This window comes from Excalfactoria chinensis, chromosome 17 (genome assembly GCF_039878825.1).
Source record: "Excalfactoria chinensis isolate bCotChi1 chromosome 17, bCotChi1.hap2, whole genome shotgun sequence".
Classification (NCBI taxonomy): Eukaryota; Metazoa; Chordata; class Aves; order Galliformes; family Phasianidae; genus Excalfactoria; species Excalfactoria chinensis.
In genome coordinates, this window is record NC_092841.1 from 1,677,655 (window position 1) to 1,699,797 (window position 22,143).

General features: G+C 52.5%; 2 protein-coding genes across 3 annotated transcripts; one reads left to right on the plus strand and one right to left on the minus strand.

Annotated features, from left to right (window-relative positions):
• The first annotated feature begins 2,856 nt into the window (after positions 1 to 2,856).
• CCDC42 (coiled-coil domain containing 42) lies at positions 2,857 to 6,186 on the plus strand. The gene is made up of 7 exons (XM_072352287.1): positions 2,857 to 2,942; positions 3,257 to 3,362; positions 3,479 to 3,583; positions 4,032 to 4,229; positions 4,922 to 5,131; positions 5,503 to 5,661; positions 6,115 to 6,186. The coding sequence occupies exons 1-7, from the start codon at positions 2,866 to 2,868 to the stop codon at positions 6,184 to 6,186; spliced, it is 927 nt and encodes a 308-aa protein (XP_072208388.1). The 5' UTR covers positions 2,857 to 2,865.
• Positions 6,187 to 10,556: 4,370 nt separating this feature from the next.
• On the minus strand, positions 10,557 to 20,521 carry LOC140259984 (bMERB domain-containing protein 1-like). Of its 2 annotated transcripts, none has more exons than XM_072351851.1 (7): positions 20,343 to 20,521; positions 15,569 to 15,689; positions 13,493 to 13,566; positions 11,811 to 11,925; positions 11,640 to 11,680; positions 11,011 to 11,165; positions 10,557 to 10,695 (listed from the first exon to the last, which is right to left on the minus strand). In XM_072351851.1, the coding sequence occupies exons 1-6, from the start codon at positions 20,416 to 20,418 to the stop codon at positions 11,047 to 11,049; spliced, it is 546 nt and encodes a 181-aa protein (XP_072207952.1). In that variant the 5' UTR covers positions 20,419 to 20,521; the 3' UTR covers positions 10,557 to 10,695; positions 11,011 to 11,046. The 2 variants fall into 2 exon arrangements, with proteins under 2 accessions (XP_072207952.1, XP_072207951.1); XM_072351850.1 differs by having other exon boundaries at positions 11,607 to 11,680.
• Positions 20,522 to 22,143: the final 1,622 nt, after the last annotated feature.

Below are 22,143 nucleotides of genomic sequence, written 5' to 3' on the forward strand. Positions count from 1 at the left end.
CTGCTGCAGGCATGTCCAAGCACTGAGTCATGGTTTGCTCCTTGTTCATGACGAATCATCCTTATGTTTTTGATTCACGGACCTCTCTGTGCACAAAAGAGCAAGCTGTCCTTTCTGGTCTCTTTTGCCCGCTATAAAGATGTGCTCAGCAAATGAGGTCTTAAAATGGAAACCTCCCCAGACACCTGTATTGAATTGAACTTCTGCAATAGGAAAGCGCATTCCCTTTTTGCCTTCTTCATCCAAACACCCGGGCTGCTGCTCTTTAGCAGCAAATCCTCCCCATCTCCAGGCATCACTGCCATCTGCAGACACCCTTCTGCTAAACAGCAGGATGGGAAGGAGCAGCCGGGACAGCAGGCATGGCAGGGAGGTGCAGGGCAGCCCTCTCCAATGAAGCCTACACACCCAGATGCAGTTTCATACCTGAGTAATTTTGGCAAGCCAGCTCAACGAGGATAGAGATAACATTGCAAGAGAGAAGCTGGGCGAGTCACTGGCACCTGGTACGTGCAGAAACCCATCATGGCATCTCGGAGGTGTGACATGCAGGGAAACCAAAAACTCAGATGGACACAAGTGAAACAACAGATAGAAACACAGGGAGAGGTAACAGGGAGAGTGGGCTCCTTGTGGCAGCACCCAGGTACTTCCAGGTCGGGGTGCAGAGAGATTGGGACAAACCAGCGCTGGGGAACCTTGGAGATGGAGAAGTGCCCTGCAGAGTGCCAGGCAAAGCAGAGCAGGTGGCAGAGGAGCACAGAGTGGAGCAGCACCGAGTGGTGACTCGAGGTCCCTCCCCCCTCCCCTCACGGGTCAGCAGATTCCTCCCACATCTGCTGCATGCACAGGAACGCTGCTTGGAGTTCTGCAAGGGCAGCACTGGGGCTGCACAGCGACTGCACACTTGTTTCCTAAGTGCTCCCTCTCCTGGGCTGCGGCCACACCATCCCAGGGAAAACCCACATGTTTGAGGCAATTGGGGGGGTACTTCAGGCTGAGCAGCCTGCAGAGCAACACTGGGACCTCCCCACGGCTCCAGGTCCACGGGGGATTCAGCAGCAGTGTTTTCTACCTGGGGATTCTGCAGACCAGAAGGGAAAGGCTGCGTCAGCTTTCCATCCGCTTTCAGCTTCAGGGTCCTTGGGAGCGCAGGGGATTTGAAAGGAAAAGTAGTTTCCTTCAAAGAGTGGAAAGATGGGGGATGAACCTGAAGGATGAAAAGGTTTCTGTGGGGCTGCTGTGACTCAGAAATGGCATTTTCTATATTCTAATAAGAGATGTCAAGTCATAGGTAATTTATTCATGGCAAGCTGATGCAGTTGCTATGGAGAGCACGATAGGAAGAAACTCTTTTTTAATGCATAGTCTATTGAGGAGGAAAGCATTTGTCAAAGATAAAACCTTGGTGAGAGGATAAAAGCAGCAAACAGTGATTAGGAACATTAAAAAAGAGGGGGAAAAAAAGCCATCTGAGGGCACTTCCACTGCAGCTGTGAAATGGATCCAGGTTTGGGGAGGACCCACCAGGACAGGGCATGGTGTTGGCTGTCACAGCATCTTCTGAATGGGATCTGCATGCTTCCTCTCAAACAACAGAGCATGGTGAGCAAAAACCCAATGGGTGGGTGTTGCAGCCCCCCCTTGAGTGATGAAACACCCTGGAGGCAAAGGCAGAGGAGCAGCCCTGATGGTAGACATGAGCAGGAAAGCAGCTGAAGGCACCGCCTGCTCCCCAGAGCCTGCCTATCACTGGTATGGCAGTGTCATGTAACGGGGAATTCTCAGTGAGGCTGGGAAGCCCGACAGTGTTTCCCCTTGGAAATGCCTGCCTCCAATTATTCATAGTGGTGATGAACTTTAACTGCCTGAGCTGCTGATCCCAGCACCCAGCAGCCACCCCAGGCTGCTCTGCTCTCCCCCAAAATGGTTGCACTCCCCCAGAAGCCCAGTCTGCCTGACCCACTGGGATGGGAGCAGCTCGGTGCCGTCCATAGGGAAGTCACCTGTGGCTGATTTCAACCTCCATAATAAAAGCCAAGTGCATCCCTGGCTTTGCCTTGGTCATTTGTTTCTAAATGAAGCATCTCTCACACAACTAATGCCCCCCTCCTGTACCATATATCTTCCTCCTGCTTAAAACAGACAGAGCTGGCCGCCTTTCCCCGGTTCACTGGTTCATAATGAGCACAGGGTGATGTTTGCCTGAAAGTAATTTCCCTGATACAGGTTGGGGCTGTAACCAAAATGAAGACTTCTCCCTGCAGAGTCTCACCACCAAGGCAGGGGCATTTCACATGCAGTAGCCTGCAGCTGGATCTTGCATGTAAGGGCTGAGAAAGGCAGAGGTTGCCTTTGGCAAACATAGAGGGTGAAATGTCTCATAGAAGGAGCAGACCTGGAGGTCACTGCCAGCTGTGGGTGGGGGACCTTTGGGAGTAAAGGGGTCATCACAAGGCACCATCCCAGCCTATAGGGCAGCAGAGCCCTTCTGGCAGCCCAAGGCACTGCAGGGAGCTGGACATAACACAGGGTGCAGAGCAGGCAGGGCACACATGCACTCCCTTCCATGAGGATGTGGGGTATCACACTGCTTTGGTCTCCATATAACTGCCTGAGCGTCCTCCAACTGCCTTGGAACCTGTTCCATGCCAACCGACCACCAACAGTCAGCATCAACAGGCACAGCCAGGGCACAGAATGTGCTAAGAAAGCAGAAGCAGGAGGCTCCCCGGGCTCCTATCCTTGCTGAGTGTGTCTCCTATGCACTGCTGAGCCTGTGGGCTTAGAGGGTGGCTCCTGGGGTGACGGTGTGGCAGCTGCACCAGGACTTGAGCTCTCTGGGCTGTGCTGATGGCTGAAGCAATGGCCACCGTGGACAATGAGGACCTGTCAGACTATTTCAGCATGCAGTACAGGCAGAATCTGCTGCCCTTGCTCAAGTAGGGAGTTCCTCCACCCCCTCCATCCACTTCTGTTTCCCCCACCCCTGCAAGCTCACATCCCTTATCTCCCCCACTCATCTCCTTTCCTCCACCACTTCAGCCTCTCTTTGCATCTCCCCTCCTCAGCCCTGCAATCCCTCCTTGCTGTCTCCATGGGATCCCCTATGGAGAGCAATCCTCCCTGGTTCTGGGAGACTCATTGCTGGACCAGCTCTGAGGCAGGTCCTGGGTGGGTGATGGGGCACAGCACGCCAACACCCTGACAAGGTGCTGAGCCCAGTCGGTCACCGCAATGAATGCTTCTGTGGCAGGAAACTCAAACTGACCGAGGAGGACTCTCTGTCTCCATTTATTCGCCTCCAGGAGAAGAAGAAAGAAGCCCAAGAGATGCAAAGGGTTCTGGAGGAGAAGGAAGAGGTGAGAAAGGTGGAAGGGAACTGGTCGCTGCTGGGATGGCTTTTTGGAGGGTGGCAGTGCATTTGTGGCTGGCTGTGGGCATGGACAGCCGAGCTGTGTCCCCTCTGTGCTGCCAGGCCTTCAGGGTGAGGATGGAGAACATCACCTGCAGGTGGAAGGAGTTCTGGGCCAAAGAGGCCGAGATGAAGGTTCACATGAAGAAATCTGAGAGAACCCTAAAGGTACAGCTGCCCCTCCTCCATCCATCCAGCACAACATTGAGATGCACGGCCAATTCCAACCCTTCCCTGGGAAGAAGGACTGTGGGCACCCCTAAGGGCGGCTCAGGACTTTGTGCCAGACATGGAAAGCCCTGTCAGGGCTTGTGCAGCATGCAGCTCATCCTGCACCACTGTGACCCCCGAGGGCCCCAGGAAACCCAGAGGAGGGGCTCATACTGTCCCCACTGATTGATAGCAGTAGGTCTGAAAAGCAAAGTGCCATCCCAGGGGTCTTGTCTCCAAGACCAAAGTGTTGGTGCTAATGAGATGGTCCCATTAAGCAGGGGTGGAATGTGTTCCCAGGGAAAGATAACTCCTTACAGTGCTGCTGAATGACATAATTCCTTCTTCTCTTTCTTTCCCTGTGTGCATGTATATATGTGCATGTCTTTATGGGGAACACTGCTAGGACAATGATAAAATGCGAATCCAAGCTCTAAAGAAAGCTGGCAAAGAAAGGGAGATGAAGATACAAAAGGAGAATGAGCTGCTGACAGCTAAGGAGGAATTGAAAGACCTGAAAAACAAGCACCAGGAACTCAGTGTCAGGGTGCAGAATTACTCCATCTTTGGAACATACCTGGAGGATGTGGTGAAGGTCTCACAGGTGAGTGTGGGAGGCAGTTCGTGGCCACAGGGAGGGCCTTACATGGGCATTAAGCATGGAGAAGAAAAGATACATCCAGGAAAATCATAGCATTTGGTCAAGCCCAGAGACCTCAGATGGGGTGGAAAGAGGTTCCCTGCAAGCAGGGTGAACCAAGGGGACCAGAGTTAAAGGAAGAGAACCAGAAAAGGAGGGGAAGGCTTGGGTAAACTAAAGGAAAACTATTTAGAAGGGGTAAAGGCACAGAGATGAGTGGAATGGGGAACACTTTGAGTCACTGTTTCGTGTCACATTGATGGTGTGGGAGGAGTGTTGTCTAGGGATGGGAACCCAAGCTGTATCCTTTCAGGGAAGCCTGGGCATCATTCCATGCATCACTCATTCTCCTGGGATGCCAGCTGGCCCCCTCCCAGGTCCAGGTAGATCAGTGCAGGCAGTTGCGTTTGTGCTTTGTTTTATTGGAGTGCTGCTCCTTTGGAGAAGAGGTGTGATGTCTCACCTTGCTTATGGCACCTCTGGGAACAGCCCAACTGGAAATTACCAGGGATGGGGCATTGCTCACAACCCAACTTGGCTGGCAGCCCATCAACAAGGGAAGACATTCCAGCTGGGGCAGGTGCTGCACCTCACGAACAGTGCAAGACTTTCCATTGTAATGGGGGGGTGGGATTACTAACCCTGCTGTGCTGCAGTTTGAGGAGATCCAGGCAATCATGTGGCGCTACAAGATGCTGGTGAGGATGCGCAAAGCCCTGCTGCAAGCAGAACGTGGGATCAGGGAGGCGAAACAGCAAGCCGAGGAACTCAGCCAGTGTGCTAAAGATGAGAGCCTGCAGTACAAGGATGACCTGGATCAGCTTGAGCTGCGTTATCAGCAGGCTCAAAGGGATCTTCTCACCTGGGTGAGGAAAGATGGGACAGGCAGGGGAAGATCTCCCAGGCCTGGAATGAGTTGAGTCCCATCAGGCAAAGCTGGAGAGTGGGAGGGTAGCAGTGGGATTCCCAGCTCCCAGAGAGCACAAATGTGGTGAGACCCATCAGAGCGAGGGCTGCAGGAGCCAGCAGAGAGATGGGGAATCTTCTGGGGATAACAAACAAGTGTGGTGGTATCTGGATCAGCTTATATCACACCAAGCTGGACCACCTCCAGCAAGCATGTGGTCTTCACAGCAAAACAGACGACCGTAGAAATTAGGGTCTCCAGATCAGGATCTCCAGTGCTGAAGCAGCATCTTTGCTGGGTCTTGTTCACATGCTGCCTGTCTCCTCTCAGGAGTCTCGCTGGGCTGACATGCAGAAAACAGCTGCCAAGAAAACCCAGGAGCTGGGGGCCATCAAGATGGCCATCCTCGGCCTCTTCCAGCACGTGAGCGAGCAGATGAAAACAAGCCTGAATGTGCCAGTGGATGACAGCTACACACAGCTGAATGTGGTAGGGAAGCCAGACCCCTTCTCTGTGCCCAGATAGAGGAGCAGTAATGACCCTCAGCTGCCCAAAGGGGGGGGAGAGTCCAGGGAAAGCAAGATGCCCAGCAGATACCTATGTTTTCACCTGTGCCCTCTCTTGGACAGAAGACACCAGGAAAACCTGGGTGTGGGTCCTTGCTGTAGGGTGACAAGGGGTGGGAGCCTGGAAGGGCAGGCCAGGATGTGCAGGTCAACCCATTGCCAAGGTGTGGATCCATTTACTCCTGCCCTGAACTCAGACTTGACTGTTTAAGACCATTCTGGTGATGTAGATCCACCAAGGTTTTATCCTCCAGTTTGATCGGTGACATTTGTCTTCCTAAAGGGCCAATAAGCTCCCCCCTGCCTCATGCTCCCATCGCTACTGCAAGACACCTTACCCAGCACTGAGCTCTACCACCTCTCTTTCCTACCTTAGATTCAGCAGTTTATCCAAGACCTCATGGACATCTTAATGGAGGTGAAAAGAAAGAGCATACAGTGCCGATAGCAAACAGCTATGCCTATGGGACTGTGAGGAAGATGCCAACTTGACCTGGTCTGCCAGCAAAGACTCAGCAGGGTGGGAAGAGTGAGAGGATAGAGCCCTACAGGTGTTGTAGACTTTACTATAGGTTACGTCAGTGAAGTTTCATACCTTTCTCACCCTTCCCTCCTGAACTGTCAGTGACACCTTCTCACACTATTAAAAACAGTATGTTTTAAGATGTATCCATTTCTTGGGGTGGTTGGAACCAATGTTGACAGGTGAAGGATGAACCAAGTGAATGAATTGCAGCGAGCATTTGCTTGTTCAGTGTGTGTCCTAATGTGATGAATACAGAACCAGGGGACTACTTTCACACGGTGGATTTCAGGCCACACAGCAGCAGAACGTTGCCCTGTGCAGCATCTCAGTGCCAATGCAAATGTGGAAGAAAACACAACAGTGAAAAACTCAGTTGCAGAGACAAGGGCAGTAATTGCTGCTGTATGTGAAAAAAGAGCTCATTTCTTTCCAAAACCTTGACACGTTAATGCTGTGTGGGCCAAGACAGTCCCTGTGTTCTTCTGAATAGATCACCAGAGCAGTGGGAGGTGAGTGGCATTCTGCATTCCAGCTGGCAAGGGAAAGTAAAAGATGTTGCAACTTTATGCAGCCACCGTGTGCCCACACTTTAATGATTTCATTATGTTCCTTCTGTAGAATGGGGATTGTGACTGTCAAGGAGGAGCAAGAGTGGGCTGTGCCTCAAGGGGAGCAAGGCAGGCAGGAGGACAGCCTCACTTGTAGGTGGGTGCCCCGTGGTGTGCCAGCAATAGCAGGAGAGGTTCGAGGCTGAGGTCCGGTGATAGCCAGGCTATCTGCAGTTGTGAGGTCCAAGATCAAGGCAGAAAGTCCAGCTGTCAAATCAAGATGAAAATCAGCTATGAATGAGGCCATGCACTGGCTTTCCTGCAAGGCAAAGACCAAAACCCCCAAGCTGAGTCTCATGGGTCTCTGCTGGAAACTCCTTGGGCAGCAGCTTTCCATGTCAGGGCAGGATCTGTGAGCCATTCCCATTGGGGAATGGCTTCCCATCTTGCACTGGCTTGCATCCTGGCCTCCCTTGTTCTTTGGTGAGACCAAACACTGGCAGCAAAAGGGAGAGGGAAAAACGAACAGGAGAGGGTGCATCTCGGTGAGGTCCTCAGGGGTATCAGATGTTGGTAAATGTCTTGTAGAGGCACTGGTGACGATCGCAAACGCTGCTGGAAAAGTCAACTCATGACTCATCCTGGCAGAGATGAGGTTGTGTGTTTGCGTCCTTGCATCTCCTCTCTGCAGGGATATATCCAGAGTGACCAGGAGCATTTATACCCACCCTGAGAGGTGACTCAGCTGTCCTCTCTTCTCCCACCCGTGGTCATGGAGTCATTCCCAGAGCACTTTAGGCTTTGGCATGAGCAGGTGGGGGGACGGAGCTGAGCCTAATGCCAACCAAACTGTAAGGACAGGGGATGTGACACGGGAGGTGTCCCAGGTGGGAAGGTGTGATGGCAAGGTGTTTCCCTGAGCATCACAATGACTGCAGTGCTGCCTACTGGCCCCATCCGCCTTGTTATGGTGGGTGAAGCAAAAGCAATGTGACTCACACTGCTGTGGGAAATGGAAGCAGAAACTAAGATTACCTGATCAGGTGCCAGGGTTTAAGCACAGTGATGTTGCATAGAACCAACTGTTTGTGTGTGTGTGTGTGCGTGCTAATAGTCTTTTCCTTGCAGAATTGCAGGGTTTGGGTTTGTTTGCATTGTGCTGTTTGATTTTGATTGTCGGGGTGTTGGTTTGTTTTTGTTTTCTTTTCTTTTTGGGTTTTTTTTTTGATATTTTTTGAGATTTCTTTCTCTTGGCACAGGAATGATTTAAGCGCTGGTTAAATCCACAGACTGTTGATAGAAAATCCCCATCACGTTGAAATGTTGTCACTGGTTTAATCTGGACTCTGTTCACATTTCCTCTGGAGCAGCCCACTGTTCCATCCGTGTGGGCAGGAGCTGGAAATAAAGATCCCCACTGCTCAGGTCCTACCACTGATAGCGGTATTTCCATGGAAGGATTTGTGCCCCATAGCGGCCAGGTGTGCCTGGTGTCACTGCACACCCAAGTGATGGGACAGGCTCTGGTCCAGAGGTGTGGAGGGTCATCCTATGCTTTTCTCTCTTAGGTGCTCTGCGAGGACCTAGGAGGACAATCCTATGCTAGCACCAACTGCTGTCCTCAGTAGTGACTTCAGAAAACATTGCTGGCTTGTTAACCCTATAATTAGCACTTACCCAGGACTTGGCATGCCAAACATCACTGGATGCCAGATGGCAGACATGATAGTCATTAGACCCAAATTAGAGCATTGTTTCTGAATATGTAGTTTCTATTCAAGAGAATAGAACTGCCTGGTTCCCCCTCAGCAGTCACTGGCGTAAAAACACATCATGTCTGTGAGTGACTGTGAGCTCCTTGGTCCCACACATCTGTACAAAGCCTGTCCTGCCTCTCTGCCCCCAAACTGCCTCTCTCCTCCTTATTATGGCCACCATGAGGTGCTTATGAACCAGAAAGAGCGTTTCCTGCCTTCCCAAAGACTTTTCAGCCTGATCCAGAAGTTAAATCATCAGCCAGAAAGAGAAGGGTCAAGCATCTCAACCCTTTGGTCTGTACTCCTGCAACACCACGGCATCCCAAAATGCAGCCTGGCTTTAGAGGACTTGGTTCATGTTCTGCTCCAACCACCCTGCTGTGACACCCCCTGACACACCTCTGCAAAGGTCCCAAGCAGGAAATTATGTTTGCAAACCAAGCTTCCAACAGACATTTATTAGTTTGGGTTGAAATCAATGCACGTGAAGGAGTGTCGCTCCCATGTGCTGCACACCTTTGCCATCAGATCAATACAGGCCAACTGGGATCATACAGCCAGGACAGCAGCCTTTCTCCATGACAAACACAACCATAAACACAGAGCAAAGTGAGTCAGGATCCTCTGCACCTCCTTCCTGGCCATCCTCCCTGCCCTACAAACAGTGGGTCCTGGGGCCTCACAGGGTGGAAGCAGGGATTAATTTGGGGGTCAAACTGTGAATCAAGAGCTCTTCCTTGCCTTTGGCTCCCTGTCAGCCCAAGCAATGTGGCTCTGCTATTTCCCCTTCCAAAGAAGGCCTGGGGAAGGCCAGCACAGGGATGGGGCTTCTAGGTCTTAAGGGGCTGGTCTGTTGTCCACTGCCAATGCCCACACTGCACCATGTGTGTGGCTGTAGAGTGATGAAGCCAAGCAGCCACAGGGCAGGGAATGGAAGAGCAGGGAGTAAGAGAGGCCTCATCTGCCCCGCCAGCTCCAGGCTGGATGCTATTGATGATGGTCCGTCTGCTTGAGCAACAGGCACAGCACCTTATTGCAGTGTGGAGGCACCTCGTGCTGCTCCACAGGGCTGGCGGAGCAGATAGAAGCACTCTGAGACCTACAGTGCTTCCTCCAGGGTTCCACATCCCCAAAGCAAAGGGACACAGGGACCAGCAGGCAGGTGCTGTGGGATGCAGGAGGTCACCAACAACAGCACATCACGTAAGGAGGCTTCACACTGAGACCTCAAGAGGATACCAAAAACGGGGTCCTATCTTTGTTGTGTTTTATCAGGATGAATGTGCTGTCAGGTGCAAGGAAAAGAGACAGATGGTGGTGATCTCACTGACCTGGGCATGCAGGACCCAGGTAGGAACACCATCTCAGGACTGCAGCAAGCTGCAGCATCACTGAGCTGAAGGCCTCAGCAGCTTGGCTACAGGGCAACAAAGCTCTTGGGAAGCCACCAAATGTCCCCCACCCCCATCCCATACCACCCAGCAGAGCCATCCCATCCTACAGGGCAGGCAGGGATGGATATGTGAGAGCACTTCCCATACTATAAACAAAATCCCTTGTGCTGTCATGACAGGCTTTAGCAGCTCCAGTTGTGCCATCTTGAATTGCTCAGAGATCAGCCCTTCATTTGGTTGCTTTTGAGGACAGCCCTTCCCTCCCCACAGCCCCACCAGAGCCATAAAACAAATGCAAATGCAACAAAACCTGCACCAGAGACACCCCCACAAAGAGTCCTTTGGAATCAGCCCACAGAGACTCACAAAGTAGAACGAGGCCAAGGATGAGATCTGTGGCAACGACGTGTCCAGCAACACTGGATGGCGGATGCTCCCCAAATTTTAGCTCCAATGCTTCTTTCATTGCCCTGTCCAGGTGAGGAATATCTCTGCCATGGACTTGCTTGCTGCACACATTTCTTCCAAGCTGAGCTAAGGTAGAATTCAGTGTTTGTTGTTATCATGGAGGTTTGGCCATTGATGTGGCACCAAGGAAACATGCCATCATTCAAGCTTGCACCAGCCTGCATGGAAAGCCTCGTCAGTAGTGGTGCTGCAGTGGGAAGCGTGAATAATGACGGGAGGTTGGAACTCTCAGAGGAGAGCAGGTTGTGGACTCTGGCTGGAGACCTGGGCAGGAAAGGAAAGAAATAGGAGACGGTGGGTTGCAACCGCGTGATCCCCTTAGTGCTTCATATCCTCATCCTCATCCCAGCAATGACCACTGCTTCCCTTCCACACCCTCTCTCAGGACTCAGTGGGGCTCTGACACTTTTCCTCAGCGACCATCCCATAGAGCAGGGCTGCAGCCTGGTGGTCCCTCACACCCTGCTTCCACTGTGCCAGGATTCTGTGTGTCCCACATATCAGCACCAACCAACCCAGCCCACACTTGGCAGCTTCAGTACTCCCAGGAAGTCCTTGTCACAAAGCCCAGCACACTACCGTGGTCACATCCCATGCAGGGGAGCTGGGAGCTGGCTACATGATGGAGCAGGTGAAGCCACAGCACTCCTTGAGCAGGGTGAGGCCCGTTTTGGTCATGTATGGTGCAGAGGTTTGCTGCCCCCTGGAAGTCATTTTCTTCTCTCTGACAGGAGCTACAGAAAGAGGCACTGTAAGCTTCTGGTGGAGACAAGGACAGAAAGCTCATCACTTCCGATGGGTCCTATCAGGGCAGTATTGCTGACCCAGAGGAAGGCTGGGTGGATGGCATGACTTGTCACTTTAGTCAGTGCATGATGAAATGGAAGGAGCTGGTTAGAAAGGTTTGACCTCTCCATCTCCCACAGGAAGGATCCGATGAAGCACATGAACCACAAAATGACACCTGCTTGTCCCAGGTCTCCTGGGACATGCTGGCTGAGAAACGTATGGAAGCACTGCATCTCTACTGACTGGTGATGTCTCCAGCACCAGCACCTCCCCACGCTGAGCTAGTTCTACACAGAGCAATGAAATCTTGGGACCAGACTGCATAGTGAAGGGAAGAAACTACCAGGTAGGTTCAGTGTAAGGTATATAACTCATTGACCACCTACTTGCTTTCTGGAGGTAGCTTTTGGAGAGCTTACTTTGCAGGAATTCTGCCATTTCCTTGTCTTCTTCTCTCTCCCTGCAATAAAGAGATTGTTTAGCACATGGGAAGGGAGCAACAAGGCATCCAGAAGCATCTGTCAAAGCATAATACAGATCTGAGGAAAGCTTGCAGTATCTTTACCGCAAAGAATATTGTTCCCAGCTACCTGAGCCTCTCAAACTCCACATCGTCCACCAGGAAATCCCGTGTTTCCACCAGCTTGTGGATCTGCTGCACCAGTTCCTCTTCCTTCTGCTTCTCCTCATTGGACTTCTCAGTCTCTGTAGCACAGATAGTGTATTTAGCTCCTCTGCATCCCTCCTATACCAAGTTGAGCCAAGCCAAGCTTGCTCTGCTTCTGTTCCACCTGGGAATGGCTATGAGAGCGGGGGTAAAAGCCAACCCAAAGTAGGCACCTGGATCCAGATACAAGGCTGCTAAACAAGCAAAAAATCTCATCTCAACCCACCCAGGTCTGGTGTCACCAAACTCAGATTTTTAAGTTCTACCCCTGAAATTTCCACGGGGATGAGCACAGTGAGACGTAACTGTGAGCTTCACAAGGCAGAGGGGTCCCTAAGCAAGGTGAGGTCCCACCAGTGAGGCTACCTTGCTTAGAGACCCCTCCTCTGCTTCCCTGGGGGTCTCCACCCTGCACTGCTGACCCCCAGGTGCTCAGAAATGTCAGATTCAGGCCCATGTTTCCTATACCAGCACACCGAGCCACGGTGCCAGCATGGTGCTGAGCCACGGAGGGCTCCAGAGACTCCATCTGGCTGCTTCTGAGCACCATGCGACCCAATTGTGTCACACATATAATCACAGAATCATTTGAGCCGATGGTACCTTCAAAGCCCATCTGGTCCTACTGCCCTGCTCTGAACAGGGACACCCACAGCTCCATCAGTGCTCAGAGCCCCATCCCCTGACCTTGGGTGTCTGCATGGATGGGGCACCACCGCCTCCTTCTGCAGAGAGTTAGTGAAGCCCTGGGAAGCACTCACATCACTGCTAACTCCTGTTCTATACTAATTGGTATAGAGTGGCAAGGAGAATATATAAAAATCTTTGGGGACTCAACTAGAGGATCTTCACAGGTTCTCTCTAGCTCAAAGCACTCTGTGATTCTATAAGATGATAGAGCTAGCACTAGGGAGTGTTAAATATGGACAGCTAGCTTGGGTGGAAATGGTAATTGCCTGCGTAGCAGCTATTTAATGCCATTTCTGAATTCAGCAGCCAACTCCAAAATCAATCCAGCTCAGGATGGATCAATCTCCCGCCTTCCTTCAGCTAAATAAAAATGCAGCAGAACTCACAGCATGGAGCCAGCCCGCAGGCAGGGTCTCAGCAGCTCCCTAAGCTGTGTATTGATCTGCAGCTTCAAGTCTGCTTTGTATTGATGGGAGATGCTGCTGTAGGGGTCTGGGTAGAAGGAACTTCTCACAACAGTTGTGTTGTTGGAAAGATCCCCATCAAATAATACGCTGTGATATGTGGGAATAGGGCACTCTGCAGTGTCACTCAGATGCCACCAGAAACATCAGGTTGGGCACAAACCAGCTACGTGGAGTTAGTTAATGACCTGCACTCCTGGGTTACAGCACATCGGAGGTCACATACCCTTCACAAAAAACACTGCTTTTTTCCACATTGCTGCTGTCTCAGTCCCATCAGGACCACCCCTCTGAACTACTAAAGGCACTTTAAGCTCAAGCTTCTCATTGCTGCCTTCAGCAGCAGCATCTCCGGGAGCATCCCAATGTGGGAGCTGGCCAAGAGCTTCCTGGGCTTCACAGAGATCTTTCTGCTGAGCGCATGGCAGGGTGCAGCTCTACAGAGCCTTACCAGGAAGGGCAAGGAGCTTTTGAAGCTCCTTTTTCAGCCGGCTAATTTCTTTGCAGAGCTGAATGTCATCCATCCTGCAGAGACACAAATGAAACCACGGCGGTTAGTGAAGCAGAAGTCTCATCACCCCGATGACAACAACACCTTAGTAAAACCTGGCACGTGCACCAGGCGATAGCATGGATAGCATGGAAATGGGGTACAGGCTGTTGGCTCATTGAAATCAAGGAACTGTGACCTGTTCTTCAACCTGACAGACTCCATTGGTCCTCCCAAGCCCTACCAAGTACCCAACATGAAGCATGACCTTCCCAAGCCTCCAGTGCAGCAGTGCACCGATGTTTTGCAGGCACATGGCAGAGCATCCAACCTGGCACCACGCAGCTCAGATTTTTCACGAGCTCCATGTCTGTGAGCAGTGCAAAAGCCCTTATTTATGCTCCGTGTCTGCGGATAACACACAATTGGACCCACGAGCTGCTGCCACAGATGTGCCCCTGGTTCCCTGTGAGGTGTGCATTGTTAAGAGCCCTGTCTGCTTCTCCTGTAATCCCGCAGCCCTTCGCTGAGTCACCCCATTGAGATGAGTCACACTGGAGCTGGGGCACCAGAAATATTAATTAGAGAGAGGGAAACCAATAGAGCGACAGAGAGGAACCCTGTGTGATACCACTGTAGGAGGAGAACATCCCAGACGGAGGAAGCCTTCCCTGATGGCAGAGGTAATGAATTGGCAATAATAAAAGTTGTCATTTCAATATGATCTGAGAGATAGCAAAGGCAAGCTGCCGGGTGGTTGCTGCTGGAGCTGGGGTTATCTCTGCCACCTGAGACATCTCGTTGCAGCAGGTTTCATTATCTTCCAAGCACGGACATCTCAGCAACATAGGAATGCGTTGGTTTGACATTTCCAACAAGAAGAAAACACTGATTGCTATCGACTGACCAGGAGACTCATATCACTATATGGCGACACTTCGATGGAGGTGTTCATCTCCCTGAGCCCCCACCTGACCCTCAATATGACTTTTATATCCCTCACTGTGTTAGATGCCCCACTCCAACCCCCAGCCCCTATCTCTCATAGCCCTGTTGTGCAGAAGGTTCCTGTGTCCCCAGCTCTCAGGGCTCCTCCTGCCCACCAAAGCTGATGTTCCCATGGCTTCACTTCACAGGTCTGCTGCTCAAGCTCTGACGTGCAGTCCTTCTGTTCCCCAGAACACTCAAGCAATGAATGCTGCAGCTGTACCCACCCCAGCATGTGTTTTCTGTAGGTGATTCCCAAGTGCAAGCCAAGAAAGAAAACAAATAACAAGGTAAGAAGAACCACGAGCTGTGAGTTTTGACAGCACCTGTGAGATTTAGGTGCCAGTTGCCATGGAAAACATTCAAGCACTTCACTCTTTGTGACTCCCAGAAATCCTCTGCAGTCTCCAACATCAACGCCTCAGCTCCATGTGTGTGCTGTGCTCCCTCTGTGCCCACCCCAGCACTTCTGGAGTCAGAGCAGGGCAGTGCTGGCAGCCACGTCTCCAGGGCTCTGGCTCAGGACCTGATGCTGAGGGCACTGTTTATCCCATGCTGCAAATGAGCCCTGCAGCCCCTTTGGCCTTTGCTTTTTCTCAGCTCCCTCCCTGCCTGCTAGGCCAGTGAGAGGACTGCACGCACCAATGGCTCCAAAGGGGCTGTGCAGCTTTATCACATGGACTTTTCTCCTGTCACCATCTCTCAGCATTACAGTGGCTTCATTTCTGTCTCTTTGGCAGGGCCACATTGATTCCGGCACTCTGTGGGCACAAATCCTCTGTGCTGAAGCTCCAAAAGGGGAGGTAGGGCTGGGAGGACACAAGATCTCCTACAACCCAACCATGATGTGATACGATTCGATGATAAACTCAGATCCTATGGCTGCCCATGTCAGGGAGCAGCAGTGAGCCCCCAAACCTTGGGTCCCTTCCCAAGCCCAACCCAAGAGCATCAACCTGCAGAGCAGATGTGGTGCTCGGAGAGGACCATGGGCACGTTTTAGCTCAGACAAACATGTACCACCAACTCAGGTTGGCTCCCAGCACTCACATGTATCGCAGCTCTGACTCCCTCCTCACCAGGATCTCCCTGATCCTCTCGATTTTGAAGAGCTCCCCTTCGATGTCATCGATGGTGGTGGTGGAGTCAGCCATGGAAATGATCTCATCCTCTGCAAAGGAAGCAGGAGCCCCGTTAGCCAGCAGCAGATATTAACTGGGTGCTGAGGACAACAGTGCAGTCCTGCAGACACCAAGCAGAGTCACCAGGCTACTCAAGCAGTTTGAACCTCTTTCCCAGGCTACCCACTGGGTGCTGCAACAGGAGACAGCCCGACATGGGAAGTCACCACCAGATACAAGGTCACTGAGCTACTGGCAGATGTGTTTTGCCTTTATTTGTGCTCCACACAAGGCTGAGCACTACTCAGCAGCATCAGACCCCCTGGCTGAGCACCCCCAGAGAGACAAGCCTGTATCTGCATCCTCCTCCAGGACATGCCAGGGCCAAACCTGGGCCCATATAACACAGAACTCTCAAGGAGTCATGGAGGTGAAGGTCCCACTGCAGCTCCCTTTCCATTGCAGGGTGAGTGAATCTTCCCACAGTACCCAGCAGGGCAGTTCGGTTTCCTTATCCCCTGGAGTTCTGCAACCCATTAGGGGAAATCGAGCCAGGAAAAAGGGATGCCACTTGCTTCAGATCAGAGGCAAAACCATCCCAGCAAAACATGGGAAAAAGAGGCTGTTGTATTTCAGTTTGGGGACAGGCAGGATGGGAGCCCAGAAGCAGAGCCCTGCTTTCACCACCAGCTCTGTCTGCCAAAGTCACACTGACGTCCCGCAGCTCCCAGCCTGCTCTATGGGATGACAGCTGAGGTTCTGCTTCCAGGCCAGCTGCCACCTCCCTGTCAGCCCAGCTCCCAGCATCACATCACCCAGCTCGTTATCACTGACGCACAGCAGTGTGCTCATCACACAGTGGCTAATCCAGCTCTCCTGTGATGTACGGGCAGCACAGGCTGGGGGGTGGAGGGCTCAGCAGCTACAGCAAAGCCAGTCTATGAGAAACACCAATAGTCACATACATCAGGGGAAAACTGAGCTTCCTTTGCATCCCCACAAGGCACAACTCTGCTGGGAGAGTTCTGCAGCCCTGGGATTGGCCCAGTAGGGCAGGGAGGGATAGCTGTGCAGGCACAAGGCAGAACACCCCGCACAGTTGTTTTCTACCCATCACACAGAACTGCTGGAGAAATTGTCTCCAGTGAGGCACGTTTCTGAGGTTGCTGGAGGAGAAGGCCGAATAGCAGAAATGCATGTAGTTTAGGTTGGCGTGACTGGTTTGGGGAATAGTTTTCCATCCTTTCTCACTTAGAAACTCATGAGGATTAATTGTAGCACATCTCCCTCTCCTCCAGCCACACAGGCACTTTCTACCAACACCTTCACATGGAATCCTTAACCATTCCCACCCCAAGCTGCTGGGATGCTCTCAGGAGCCCCTCCCTGATGGACCACTGGATACGTGAGCTGAGCACAAAGTGGGGTGGGATGCGCTGCCCTCCGGCAGTTCTTGTCCCTGCTGCAAACCGGTGCTGGAAACCCTCCCTTAGCCTGCTTTCTACTGGCCTGAATGGGGTTGCTAGGGGACTGGACTGTGGTTGCTATGGGACCAAGGATGTGGTTTCTTGCAGGACCGGACTGCTGTTGCTAAGGGACCGGACAATGGTTGCTAGGGGAGAGGGATGCTGAGCTCCCTTGTCCCGAGCATCCCCCTGCTCAGCCACCCCAGGCTGGTCACGGCCCAGGGGACTTCATGCACCTGAGGACAAGCAGGTGGCCCTGGTCACATCTCCCTGCAGCTGACAGGGATAAGCAGGTAACAACACACACGAGGTTGCAGATAGAACAGCCGCCGTGTGCTTGTAGGCTCCCTGGGGCTCGGCTGTAGTTCAGTCTGGCTCTATATCTGTCAGAAAAAGCTGCATTGCTCAGCGTCACTTCTGCGACCAGACTGAAATGACAAGGCTGATTATTTTATAGGTTCTCCAGTAAACAAAGAAACGAGCTTGCTGCAGCTCTCATTAGTCAGGAACAAATCTTGGAGCACAGAGGTGGGTCTGGGGGAGGGAGGCTGTCACTGCTGGTCTGGGTGGGTGAGGGAATAGCCCAGAATGTCTTTGATCATCGGTGGCAGAAGCACTTGGCTCAGGTCATCAGCCAGCTGCTTCCCAGTGGGCGAGCACAATGGCTTGGAACAGGTGTCAGCATCATTCCTTCTCCTTTCTCATCCCAGAGCCTCATTAGCAGCAGTCAGCCCATCTGGGAGAGGTAAATCCTCACCTGTGTACCAAAGGGAGGAGGAGGGAGTGCTGGGTGATTTCTGCCTACGGTCACTTCCAGCAGCAGAGGTTGTAGGTGAGGAGTGTATTGTGAACCAGGGCCAGGTGGATATCTCATAGAAGAGGTATAGCTGCGGGACCTGAGCTGGAGGCTCCCAAAGGTGAGATGTGCCCTTGGGCACACCAGGGAAGATGCCAAGAGAGCTCTAACCAAGGAGAAGGGGCAGCCCCAGGTGAGAGCTCCTGCAAAATAAAGCCCATGGACCCCTGGGGGAGTGCACTCATCCCTTTGCTTCCTTAAAATCTGCCCTGGGCACCTTCTCTCCACACCTTCTAAATTCAATGAGGAATAGAAAAAGTCCTTGGGATCATAAATGCCAATCTGCTGCTGCTGCGCTTTTGGGTAAGGCCAACATCAGCCAATCCTTCATGCTGTATTTGGCACCAAGATTTCCCAAGGGCTCTGGAAGTGGGACCAAAGACATGTGAGCAGCTGGGGAAGGGGACACACTGCCACACTTCTGCATGAAACCCATGTAGCAAACCTTGTGAGAAACCAGCGAGTCTGTGCAAGTAACCAAAAGGCAGGAACCCTTCAGGAAACCAGAACTGGGACCAGAGAAGTCGAGAAGTCTTTATCACTGGTCCAAGACACCTCCTGAACAAGGATGTGACCAACTCCACCTAACAACTGAGCCTGCTTTCAGCAGGGAGTTGGACTCGAGATCTCCAGAGCTCCCTCCTGATCCAAGTTACTTCATGAAGACCAACTGGGCTTCGCATGGATCTTCCCTACTAGTCCAGGAGATGCCTCCTCCAGATAGATGTGGGGTGATACCAAGTTCCTGAAGCCCCACATACAGGCATGGGTCAGAGCATAGCTTCCCTGTGCAGCCTGGGGTACCCAGGGCTCCATGCATCCCCTGCAGGTGGCAAGTGGGAACACTCAGAACTCAGGAGGGACTAAACCTGGGCACACTGTACAGCAGGCAGCTCGGCAAAGACTTCCCTGGAGATGGTTTTACCAAAACTGAATGGGTCTATAACACCCAATTCTAAGTGCCTCCTTACATCTGGGCCCATGCTTGTGGTGCTGGATGTAGGTTCAGGGATGTAGGATGACCCACATGTGCAGCTCCCATAGATGCACATGCCAATGGAACCAAGCACAGGAATCAGCCCCACACTGCCCACAGAGCTCTCCAACAGCCTCAACCTGGCAAACTGAAGAACAGAAGGCTTTGATTTCAACTTGGGACCGCTCTGATCGTTGCACACAGCCCAGGGGAAGAGAGTATCGTTAATGAGGAGTATAATAGCTGGAGACTTTCACTCCATACGGCTTTGGTGCAAACATTTAGACAGCCAGCAGCAAGCCCAGGATGAGTCACAGCAGCAGTCAGTGCAGGGTTGAGTTGCGAGTGATTTCTTTCATGATTAAAGTTGGGCAATAGATTGCCAGTGCCCTGGGGAGGGAGGGCAGAGATCTTTGCCTGGGCTCCATCCCAAGAGGCTTTTAACTCAGCTGTGAGTTTTATTCCACCAAGGAAAGCAGTGTGGGCAGGGGGCATCCAGCTCATCAAAACCAGCCCTTGTTGATATAGTGCATGTTTGATAATGAGAGCAATTGCAGCGTGCTGCCCAGCTCTGGGCAGCGTTTGCAGAGGTGATGTGGTGCTCACACCCCTGGTGCCTCCAGCACTCTCAGCACACAGCCAGGCACTCCAGACCTGGAGGACAAGGTCAGATCCCTGTGGGCCCCCACCCAGACACCTGCCATGCAGCGGGGAGTTGGGGAGGATAAAAACTTTAGGATGCTCCCCACGGAGCTGAGCAGCACCCACACACTCGCATCAAGTGGGATGCTGAAGTTTGCTCTCTGCCTCCCATTTTTGCCTTTCTGGCTGCTCACTGCTGTCCTGCTGCATGCAGAGGTCTGGTGGGGAGCAGAAAGAGATGGGAAGATAAGGGGATGGGGGAGATATTGGAGAGATGTCCCGGCAGGAGGTCCCCTCAGGCTGCGATGCTGTCTCCCATCCCAGGGGCTTGGCTTGGTGACCTGCCGGTCAGACACCCCTGCCCACCCACTTCCTACAAGAGGAACAGTGGGGAAAGGAAGCAAAGGGCCGCACGGGCACCCCAGACTGCCCATCACAGCCATGCCCACAGCAGGCACGGCAGCACGCTGCCTCCTTTACACCTCCCCGGGCTGCATCAGCCGGGTGGAGGTTTCCGTCTCCCCTCCACCACTTCGTTTCCCCCAGCCATCCCTCCTCCCCTCCAGCCGCTTCTCTCCGTCTTTCCCCCCACCCAACCCTCCCCTCCCACCCTGCGGGGGGCTCAGGGTCTCCCCCAGCCGCGCTCCCCCCGCTGCCCTCACCGCTCCGGGACGTACCACGGAGCTCCGCAACCCGACGTAGGGTTGTGGGGAGGTGGAATGGGGCAACACCGGAGCCACCCGGGGGAAAGTTTGGAGCTCACCTGGCGCCGTGCTGGCGGGCGGCCACCGGGTGGATTCCAGCGAGCCGTACCGGGGGGGGGTCCGGTTCCCCTCCATGCTGCAGAGCGGTGCGGCCGCTTCTTCCCCGTCCGCACCGCTCGGAGTGGAGCTGGTTGGGGCTCCCGAGACACCCGCCCCTCCGCCCGACTCCCCCCGCTCCTCTCCCGCCGCGCCCTCTGCCGTTCTCCGCCGCCCCGCAGCCGCTCCCCGCCCTCCGCCCGCACCGCGGCCGCTTCAATCTCGGGGCGGTTCGGGGCTCGGCTGGGTGTCCTCTACTGCCGGGCACCCCTTTAGCCCTGCTACAGCCCCGGCCTCTCCAGTTCCGTGCCACAGACTTCAGCAGCTTCAGCATGAACGCACGGTCCCATTCAGCCCAATTCATCCTTTGTGTGCTCCCAGCAGTGCACGGCTTGCTGCAGATAAATAAACCACGCAACAAAAGCGTGGCAAAGAAAAGATGTTTCCCAAAGGGAGCCAGGTGTTGGTGTGGGTCAGAGGTTTGCTGGCAGCACCTTGGGAGCACAGGGGCTGGGCATGGGTCTGAAACGTTGCAGGGTTCTTAATGATCACATCATCTCAATTGGAAAAGACCTTGAAGATCATGAAGTCCAGCCACCAATCTGACCTACCACATCCCACCCAAGGTCACATCCTTGTCCACCATGGCCACAATGGACGAGTACCCAGATCAGCTGCGTTCCACACCTGGCATTTATAGCACTCCAGAAGTTTGCTTTGCTCACCATGTCATACATGTCCAGTCAGAATAACAGGATCCACACTTCAGCTATTGAAATGATGTCAGCACCCGATTGTGTTTCCTGGCTCAGAATTCCTTTTCCCATCAGCATAAAGCTGCTGTTCTCATTCCTATCAGCCCCTCCACAGTTCCAACCTTCCAACCTGATTACAGCTGGAAACGTTTCCAAAGGTCCAAAACCACAGCAGCACTGCTAACAACAACCTTCTCTACTGATAAAGCTGGCATGACATCACTTCTGTTGCTTGATTTCTCCAGGCTGGGTTTCTTAATATGAAAGGTGAAACAGAGCTTAATTTCAAAGTTAGTTCCTACTCAGCTCTGTGTCTGCGTTCACAGTGTTATGGTGTCAACACATCTGATTTCAAGGGAAAAAAATATTGTCTTTGGTCGGAGATCACAGCAAAAACAGTGGAGAAGTGATGCACTAAGAAATGTGTCTGTGCCCAGAGCAATGTACAACTGAAAGCAGCAGATGAAAAAGAAGGAAAGGAGGCAGGGAGGCAAAGGAGGGAAGGGAAGGAAAGGGAAGGGAAGGGAAAGAACCTGCAATTTTAGTTGTTTCCTTGCAGTGTAGGAATAAAAGAAAGTGAGGTAAAGTATTGGGTTCAATGAGCTGTGTGGATTCCAGTCCAGCTCTGTTGGCCATACATTACGTGCAAGGTCTGAGCACTGTTTCATTATAAGCAGAGAGACATTCAGCATTTGCTGGTGAATGCTGCCTCATCTGCTGGAACTGATTCAGTGAGAACTATTGAAGCACGTCACAGAACATGAGTACATCAATCCACGTGAGATCCAAACAGCATCAGCTGCAGAGGACATCCTCAGCACCACCAATTAAACCAACAGGAATTCGCATGGCTCTCAGGTGTGCTGCTTGCACAGGACTGCTGTCATGCACCCTATTAACGAGCAATCAGAGTTCCTGAGGTATGACATGGTAATAAGGCTGGGATAGATTCTTGACACTAAAACTGTTCTCTGCTTGAGTCTGAATTTCAGGTAGAAGGCAACTTCTC

Bases quoted from the DNA above. Each gene is read 5' to 3' on its own strand.
- CCDC42 (XM_072352287.1), top strand. From the start codon at position 2,866: ATGGCCACCGTGGACAATGAGGACCTGTCAGACTATTTCAGCATGCAG. The intron at 2,943-3,256 runs GTAGGGAGTTCC...CTTCTGTGGCAG, and splicing joins AATCTGCTGCCCTTGCTCAA to GAAACTCAAACTGACCGAGG. The intron at 5,132-5,502 runs GTGAGGAAAGAT...GTCTCCTCTCAG, and splicing joins AAAGGGATCTTCTCACCTGG to GAGTCTCGCTGGGCTGACAT.
- LOC140259984 (XM_072351850.1), bottom strand. From the start codon at position 20,418: ATGGAGGGGAACCGGACCCCCCCCCGGTACGGCTCGCTGGAATCCACC. The intron at 15,690-20,342 runs GTGAGCTCCAAA...CTTCCTTTGCAG, and splicing joins GCCCGCCAGCACGGCGCCAG to AGGATGAGATCATTTCCATG. The intron at 11,681-11,810 runs GTAGCTGGGAAC...TCTTTATTGCAG, and splicing joins GTGGAGTTTGAGAGGCTCAG to GGAGAGAGAAGAAGACAAGG.